This window comes from Drosophila takahashii, chromosome 3R (genome assembly GCF_030179915.1).
Source record: "Drosophila takahashii strain IR98-3 E-12201 chromosome 3R, DtakHiC1v2, whole genome shotgun sequence".
In the NCBI taxonomy this organism is placed as follows: Eukaryota; Metazoa; Arthropoda; class Insecta; order Diptera; family Drosophilidae; genus Drosophila; species Drosophila takahashii.
Window position 1 is genome coordinate 32,859,056 of NC_091681.1, and position 8,522 is coordinate 32,867,577.

General features: G+C 40.8%; 1 protein-coding gene across 1 annotated transcript in view; it reads right to left on the reverse strand.

Annotated features, from left to right (window-relative positions):
- The window catches only part of LOC108060432 (cytotoxic granule associated RNA binding protein TIA1-like), a 91,969-nt gene extending 84,896 nt beyond the window's left edge, over nucleotides 1–7,073 (reverse strand). The window contains exons 1-2 of the mRNA XM_017146130.3: nucleotides 6,960–7,073; nucleotides 5,710–6,136 (exon numbers count right to left, since the gene is read on the reverse strand). Of these exons, the coding sequence (XP_017001619.2) occupies nucleotides 5,710–6,136; nucleotides 6,960–7,055 (523 nt within the window). The 5' untranslated portion in view covers nucleotides 7,056–7,073. The remainder of the gene's footprint in view (nucleotides 1–5,709; nucleotides 6,137–6,959) is intronic.
- Nucleotides 7,074–8,522: the final 1,449 nt, after the last annotated feature.

Consider the following 8,522-nt stretch of genomic DNA (forward strand, 5'->3'; position numbering starts at 1 on the left):
TGAAAATCGGAGACTGTGCAAAAACTGAACCTCATTTTCTATGCCAGTGCCGCTGCCAAATGTCAAATGTCGAATTGAGCAATGAAATGTAAACTTTTCATTTGCCGCCGCCAACAGGAAACAAAGCGAAGCACAAAAGAAATTGCAGTGTAAAAAATGGACAGTCAAAAATGTTACCAATCAAATGAAATGTAATCAAACGGAATGAACAGGACAACGGGGAGGCATCAAATCGAGCAAGGATTTCTGTGTTTCACTCGATGACGATTATACATACTTAAAAAAGTGTCCTATTTTTTAAGTGAGTGTTACGCATTCGAGAGTTTTTATTAACGATTCGATTATCTAAACACGCTTTTCACTAAAATATCATTCATTTCGTTTTACTCAAAATATCTATGTTGGTATTATGTTTCCATGAAAATATCAGGCCAAATAAATTCTTTTATTTCTGTAATGAATTAATTATAATAGATGGTAAAAACCCCGAAATTTGTGGCTTATATTTCAGAAACCAAACAAGATTTTTATCTCAATAGCTCTGTTAAAAACACTACGATTTTGTAGGAAAATGGAAATATTTACTAATTCTTCCAAATAATTATACAAAACCACAATTTTCCATTCGCATCGAACGTCCTTTATTTAAAGCAATAAAACATTAATTCCTTGACACGCTTTCCTTAAACATTTTATCGCATCCTCCACTTTGTACCCAATTCAAGGAGAATTTATTGAGAGTCTTTAAGCACGAGCACTCCGCACCAATACCAATACCAATACCAATAGGAAAACCAGTGCGGATGGGAATTCAAATAGCTCACACAGACACTCGCACATAGGAATGGCCAGAGCTACTCAATTGTAATGGCCGCTGGCATAAAATAAAGCTCACAACGAGGAGCAGCGCCCAGAAACGGCCACGCCCACAAGGCCAACCAACACCTTTTTTATGCGTTTTCATTTGCGAAACGAAACGAAAGCGTAGGAAATATCTTGCCCACGGGGCGTATTAAAATCAATTCATTTAATTTTGATCAAAGCGAAATAAATCTTTGCGCTTTTTGCTTAATTTCCTTAGCTTTTCGTGAGGGGAAAATGGTGGAAAATCCACAACAACGTCAGTGAGTAATTTTGTATAAGTAAGTGAGTGTGTGTGTGAGTCTGTAAAGTAAGACAAAAAGCACAAGTAACAGAGAAATACCGTAAGCGAAATGAGAAGTCATTAGTAAGTAAAAAGCTTGTCAATGTGTGTGTGTAAGTACAAACACAGACGAAGCGAAGATAAAGACACACATAAAAGGAAAGCGGCGTGTAAAAGTTTTCCCAGCTCCCTGTACTTTCCTTATCAATGCCAGCGACGGCAACTGAATTAATTTTTCAATTCGCCAAACGAATTCATTGACTTTTTGTGTTCACCACCCGTTCACCCATTTACCCATTACCCATTCACCCGCTCACCAATACACCCGCACAGCCAGCTCCTTGCTCATACACACACAGTCAAAGATACTGATGCAGACTCCACGTTTCTGCTGGGGTATTAAAATCCTTTAAACAGATTTCATTTCGAACGCTTTGCGGTCGATAAATGCATTTCACTTTGGTGGTTTTTTACCCACACAAACTTACACACACCCATACACACTCACTGTACATATTACACGCTTTTCCCGCCACTCGCATGTGTGAGTGTTTCATTTGGCATTGCATACTTTTCGGCTGCTGCTATCCTTTTCAGCTATTCCGCCTTCGCAGCTGACTCTTTCCAATGATTTGCTGGCAAATTACTTTGAGGTGTTGCCTGCTGTCTCTCGCCTCACTTTGCCACTTTTCCCCGCCTCGCTTTCCTCGGTTTTCCCTCCTGCTGTACAAAAATTGCCAAATTCATTTCCAAAACAAACATTTAGTATGTGTTTTTGTCCGTATGCGGGTGTCTGTGCGCCTGTGTATATGTTAGCTGCAAGTGTTGGCAACCAATTTAAAAGTTTTGCTGTCGCCTTTGCCTGAGCGAAAGTAAAGCGCGCTCTCCGCCGTTGTTCCATCATTTGGGGGCAACGAAAAACAGCCAGGAGCAGGCGGATCACAGCCAGATGGAGATAATACAGCGAATTACAGTGGAAATTATCTAAGCGGAATGCCATCACGATTTGGTTAGAAATATTCGCTTTCTTTTATTCCAAATACGTTTTTCTTAGTTGAAATTTAAATTAATTTAAATCAATTGAAATGCTTTTAAACCCTTTTTTAATAAAACAGAAATCGTATTTAATTATAAGTTGATATCACGTTAAAATCTAAAAACATGAGTCTGAAGGAATGCAGTGAATAAAGGATAGTAGGACGGAATTCATATAGCTTTTGCATTAAAAATTTATTGTTGCATACTTTTAGACACCTAACTTATTTATAAAATTTAGTTTTCTAGATTCATTAAAATTTGAATAAATGTATATTCTGGTATAAGTCTTAAATTTGATTTATGGATAAAATCGGCAAAGTTTATACAAATATCTTGCTATCTTGCTTATTAATGAAAAAAAGGTTTATTCTTAGACTGTTTTGTCATTTAAAAGCGAAGAAATGTTATGAAAATTGCAGTAAGCCTAATTTAAGTGAAATTTAAGGTGGTTTGCTCGGCATATGGACAATCTTTTAGGGGCAACTGCCACTGTAGTTGGCCATTACGGAGGCTGATGCTGTTGTGATGCTCTGGCTGGCTGGCTGCATGGGTCTCCTTCCACAGCCAACTGCTGTGGCACTTGTTGGCCTGGCTGCTGCTGTTGCAGTTGCGACACTTGAGAAACTCGCAGTCGCTGTTTGTTTTTGCAACAGCGGCTTGTAGGTGTAACCCGCCCCCTCTTTTCGCTCTATGTGTGTGTGTGAGTGTAAGTGCTGCTCGAAAGTTCATGCACCGTGTGCCACTGCAGCTGTGTGGGTGTATGGGTGTATGGGAGTGCTCTGTGTGTCCTTACTGCATATATAAATTTATATGCATGTGCCTGTTACGCTCTGCTCCTTTCGGTTTGCCGGCAGTTTGGCCGACTCGACTCTCTCGCATTTGAATTGGAAATTCAGCGGCGTGCTTAATTTTCAATTTGCAATCATTTGGCCTGGTAATCAATGTTTGCTTTGTCGGTGTGCGGTTGTCGACTTTTTCTAGTCCTCTGCTAATTAGTAACTAAGTGTGGCTCATCACAAAGTCAATTGTCCTCCTTCTTCCCTTTTTTCTATTTGATTCTTTTCACAGGGCAACCAGAGGAGAATTTGTAGATGTAGTTTTTGAGATTAAGTGAAGGATCTATTATAACATTTACCTATCTAAATCTACCTAAAGTATTATAAAATAAACTAAAATTATAATAAATATATTATTTCTATCATTAAAGAAAATATTTAAATGTCAAATTAAATTTCAAAGATTAAAGTATGTTAATTTTCAATAAGCAATCACTTTCCTCTGTCGCATACCGACGGTTATCGACTTTTTCTACATCCCTGCTAATTAGTAACTAAGTGTGGATCATCGCCAAGTCAATTGTCCTGGAAATGACTCTCCATGTCTGTTTTTTTTGTGTGCCGGTTAACCACTAGCGAATTTGCCCCACTTTCGCACTCATTTCCCAGGGCTTTTCCACCAACGATGATTTCCCGGACTTGCAGTAAGCCGCCCCGCATTAAGCCAACTTACACAATGCCCGGAACCGGCAGACTCTTCACTTTCGCCCCGGCTCCTATTTATGTGCCCCGGCTGCCAGTTGGTTGGCTGGTGTTGTCTTGTCTAGTAATTTTCTCACACTTTGCAGCCGCTCATCAACGCTCCGGCGGCCAAAGGGAAAGGCAAACTTCGCAGACTCAAGTGTGGAAATTTTCACTTTTTTGCCATAATTAAATTCATTTTCAAGTTGCTCTTGCTGCCTTTCGACTCGACGACGAGATGCCACACCGACGCACACTCGACTTTTCACTATTTTCAGTCGTCGCTGTACGAGTAGTAGACATTTTCCATTTTTCATTACAGTCCAAAGTCAGGCCGCCCGGCCGCCTGGCCGCCTTTCCTCGTTTCATTTTCATGCAGCTTCCTGTGCCGTTGTTTCCGGTTTTATGCCTGCCAGTGTCTATTTGTGTATAGTTTTTGCCATTAGCAACCGTTGCTGGGCCGAGGGGCTTGAGAAGGGGGCCAACAAATTGGAGAATAGTCCCAGTTTCTCTATCCCAATCCCTGTCTCTCTGTTTCTCTATCCCTGCCTTTGTTTCCAAGTTTCGGCTTAAGTTGTTTTTAAGTTGTAAATCTCTACGGGCATGCAATTTTCCTTGCCTTCCCTTCTCCTCCCTTCTCCTGTAGCCCTGCAGGCTGTATCAAATTTTTCATTTGTGGTTAAAAATATGAAAATTGCAACTGATATTTATGCTTGTAATGCCTTCGCTTGACATTTCAGCCCGCCGGCTGGGTGGTGTCCACAATAATTCATCTCCGAAATGCGTGTTCGAGCTTTGTTATTTGTCGGATTACGTGTGCGAATTCGGTCTGCTGGAATTCTACTCATTCAAAACTGGCCGAAAGTGATACTTGTGCTTTATTGGAATTTTTGAGTCCTACCTCCTTGACTTCCGACCGACTGTCTGGGCTGCGTTTAATTGAATGTGTTGCCAGGATGATGATTTTGGCCATGTGACGCATACGAAATTTCTATAAATATGAAATACTTTATCGTGCCCTGAAATCGATCGCCCGGGGTGTTTTCTGGTTTGAATTGTAATTGTTCAGACACTGCTTTGAATACATAAGCCGATGTCTTTTCTGAAGAGCTGCTTGTTTTATTGATGTTTTTGCTTTAAGCTTTGGTACTTTTGCGTATGTTCTCTACAATTTAATTGGTGTTTGATATTTTTAAATTCCCGTATTTTTGCGAAAAAAAAAGATACACACGCCCGGCAATTAAAATAGATTTTAGCACAAACAGCATTTTATTAAGACCCAACTAATACGATAAATTATGTTTTTGCCATGGCCATGGTTTGAATGATTTGCTAACTTTTTAAGCCTTCACAAATCCTTGGCTGAAAATGAAATGCAATTATATCGCAAAATAAAATTCATTCAATTAAATCCAAGCTGAAAGCCAATCTGAATGCGTTTAGAATTGCAAATGACTGTGCTGACGTTTTTTTAAATTAATCTAATGCTTGATTTATTTGCTTTTACATAGTATTAAATTGTTTGCTCTTGTTCGGTGTTCTGCTTTAAAATGTTTAGGCAATTGAAATAAATTTATGTGATTTTGATAACATTTTATAATAATTCGTTTTATGTTTTTTTAAAGAATTAATTAGAAACAATTTATAAATTATATGTGATGTTGATAATATTTGATAAAACACGTTTTATTTTTATAAAAGTTCATAAGTAATAAAATTTTAATTTACTTGAACTACATTTTTATTCTCTTCCCAGAATATTGACAATTCCTCTTCAATGCATTCCATTAAATATTCACATTTCTACGAAGACCATTGTTGCTGTGAAAATTCCCAAATCACAACAAAGCGAAGCCCGCTGTCTGCTGCATTCAAAACACGTCTCAGGGGCAAAATGGCAGCGACATTTCTCAATTTATGCAACACCTTTTGTCGGTGGAAATGGCGCCGAAACAGAAATCGAAATCGAAAGGACATTCAACTCGGGAGAAAACTCGCTTTTCCACTCACCTGGCTTGGAGTTGCTGCCCACGAGCTGCTGCTGCTGTTGCTGCTGCGACATCTGCTGTTGCTGCTGGCCATTGTGCTGCAAATGGGCAGCTGTCACCGACTGCTGCTGCTGCTGGGCGGCTGCTGCGGCCGCCGCGGCGGGATGGATGGCCAGCAGCTTCGTTTCCGGGGGCTTGTGCGGACCCATTGTGATCTGCGGGGCACCCATGGCTATGGTCGGTGCTGGCATCATCAGGGTCGACATGGTCAGCATTATTTGCGAGTGAATTTTGGTCGCTTTCGCTAAGGGGAACGGATGCTCTGCCGATGCAGTGGCTCTGTCTTTGTCTCTAATGATTCGCTGACCCCTCCGCAGGATCTGAACTCGGTGCCAAAGGTCGTGCGTTAGCCTTTGTCGCCAGCTTTCTCTGGCTCTCGCCTGGGTTTTCTATATGTGCGGAGTGCAAACTTATGAAATATGCTCTCGCCTTTCGCCTCTATGTATTTTCACTTTTCGTGCTGGCTGGTTTATATACTACATATACTTTTATATATTTATTGGCATAAGTATGGGGCATGTGGAATTTCTTATTTTTTTTTCTTCCGCCTCTCCTTTATGTTTCGCTTATGTGTTTGTTCAACCGGAAATACACGAACTCAAGCGCACTTGGCTTGTAATATCGTTTCAGGGATTTCCTTCGCCTTCTGCCTGCCAGTAATCGCAAATTATTCTTTCTTTTCTGTTGTGTCTGCTGGCAGCGGAAATTATAAATATTCCTGTCATGCGAGTAGTACTACAACTGCGAGTTTTCTGCCTTCTGCCAGACGTCCTCTGTTTTAATATCAATGTCTGGTATGTAAAATGTCAGGCAAAAAAAAACCGAAAGGGAAAAATAATAGAAAAATATGTGAGAGGAAAGGCGGGGGAAAAACAGGGCAAACAAAAAAGTGAAGCTCTGCTCAGCCGGCTCAAAGTCGCTGGTAAAGTTTCAAGCAGCTGGCTGCAATGGCAATTATTTTGCCGGCAGTTTCTGGCTTTTTGTCGCGCGCGAATTCGGTGGCAACTTTAGAAGTCAGTGACTCCAAAAGTATTTGCGATAGGACCAGCTTAAAAATAAATAACTAAAGGTGGCTGCAGTGATCGTTTAAAAATTATATGTGTTCATGGCCCAGAATAATTTGCCATTACAAGCAGGGCAAATCTCAGAAAGAAGTCTATGTTTCGAACTACGCACGAACCAGGCAGACGAGATCAATCGTATCGCACACACAGGATATAATTTACAGGATATACAAAGCGTTCGGTATACGTTCGTACTAGACCGCTGGGCGACGCTTTTCTTACTGAACGCCAGGAGCACACGCATTGGCCAAAATTCGGAGGCGCTGCTGCCACTGCAACGACGGCAGAAAGGCTGCCGATTTTCCTGCCGCTGTTGCTGCTGGGAAAATCGCTGCGCTGCTGCTGCTCGCAGCCGCTGCCGCCGATGCCGACGACGGGATGCGTTTCCCTACTTTTCTCTTCGGCAAGGGAGCATAGGAGCTCGGAAATCGGCAGCCCGAAGCTGGCTGCCATCGCTGCCGTCGTTCATGAAATATTCACGAATGGCTCGCTCTCACTCGCGCCGCCTGCTCCTTGCTGAATCCTTGCTCTCCGCCGCCCCCTCCGTCCCTCTCGCCGTCCCCAACACTGGCTCGTTGTTTCCTCGCTCCGGGCGCCATTCACAAGTTCGTCCGCCTCGTCCTTTCTGGTCCTTTCGGCTCCTTTCGCCGCAGAGCGCAGAATCCGAGCGGCCGAGAGGACAGGCCTTTTCGAAAGCGCCAGCCACATTTGAAATTTGTTAAGAAGGCTGAGGACTAAGATTGGGTTTTTAATATCTTCTTCCGCGTGAGTAGGGCTAAAATATTTTTAAATTAAAATTAGGAATCTTATTTAAATATCTGTTTTTAAAGCTTTACTTTATTCTCTTTACTTTACTTATTTTAAACGGTTTTTCTTGCTAACCATCGTCTTTTATTGAACTTCGAAAAATTTCCCTTTTCCTGCTTGCTAAGCGAAAATCCCAGTATTTTTATGGAACGTTAAAAAACTGTTATATGCAGGCCTGCCAAGCCAAATGTAAATAACAGATTTGGGTTTCTTTTTTTGTTTAATGAAATCCAATTTAAAGTCTCTAAATTGAATATTTTAAGAAATATAAATAGACACTTTTATTTTTATAAATTAAAGACTTAATTTTAAACGGTACTTTTTTACAGCTTGAATTTTAGATCGATGTTTTTTCCTATGAGGCATCTTATCTTTAATATTTAAAAAATGCGATTTTCAAAAAAAAATCAAATAAATTTAAATTATACCTACTTTATTTTAAACCAACTTTCTTTACTACAAAAGTAAGCCAATTATGAATAAAGTGGTTCGATAGACTAGCAGCCAACTGAACGTTTGTAGTGAGTGCCAGAGAGACCACATTCAGATGTCATACATTGTGAAGAGGGTAAGTATAAATCGACTGATTCCTTGCCAAAGGGAACATTTTGCAGCCTGAGCTTCTTCTAAAGAAATATAAAATGGTGGTGAGTCGCATAAGCAGTATGTCTCCTTCTGCTGCTGCCGATTTCCTTGTCTTAATTGTAGCCCTGAAAGGTAAGCCAAAAGGAAAAACAAAAAGGATGCAATTTCAGGTGCAGCTCCCCATTACAGCACTCACCTTACTCCTCGTTATTATTTCTTTTTTCTCGTTATTAACATACTTTCTCGTGTCGACAGCGGTGACAGGGAAAGCGACCGAGACGTTGACGGTGTTTTGAGGTAATGTTGCAAAGAGCACTGC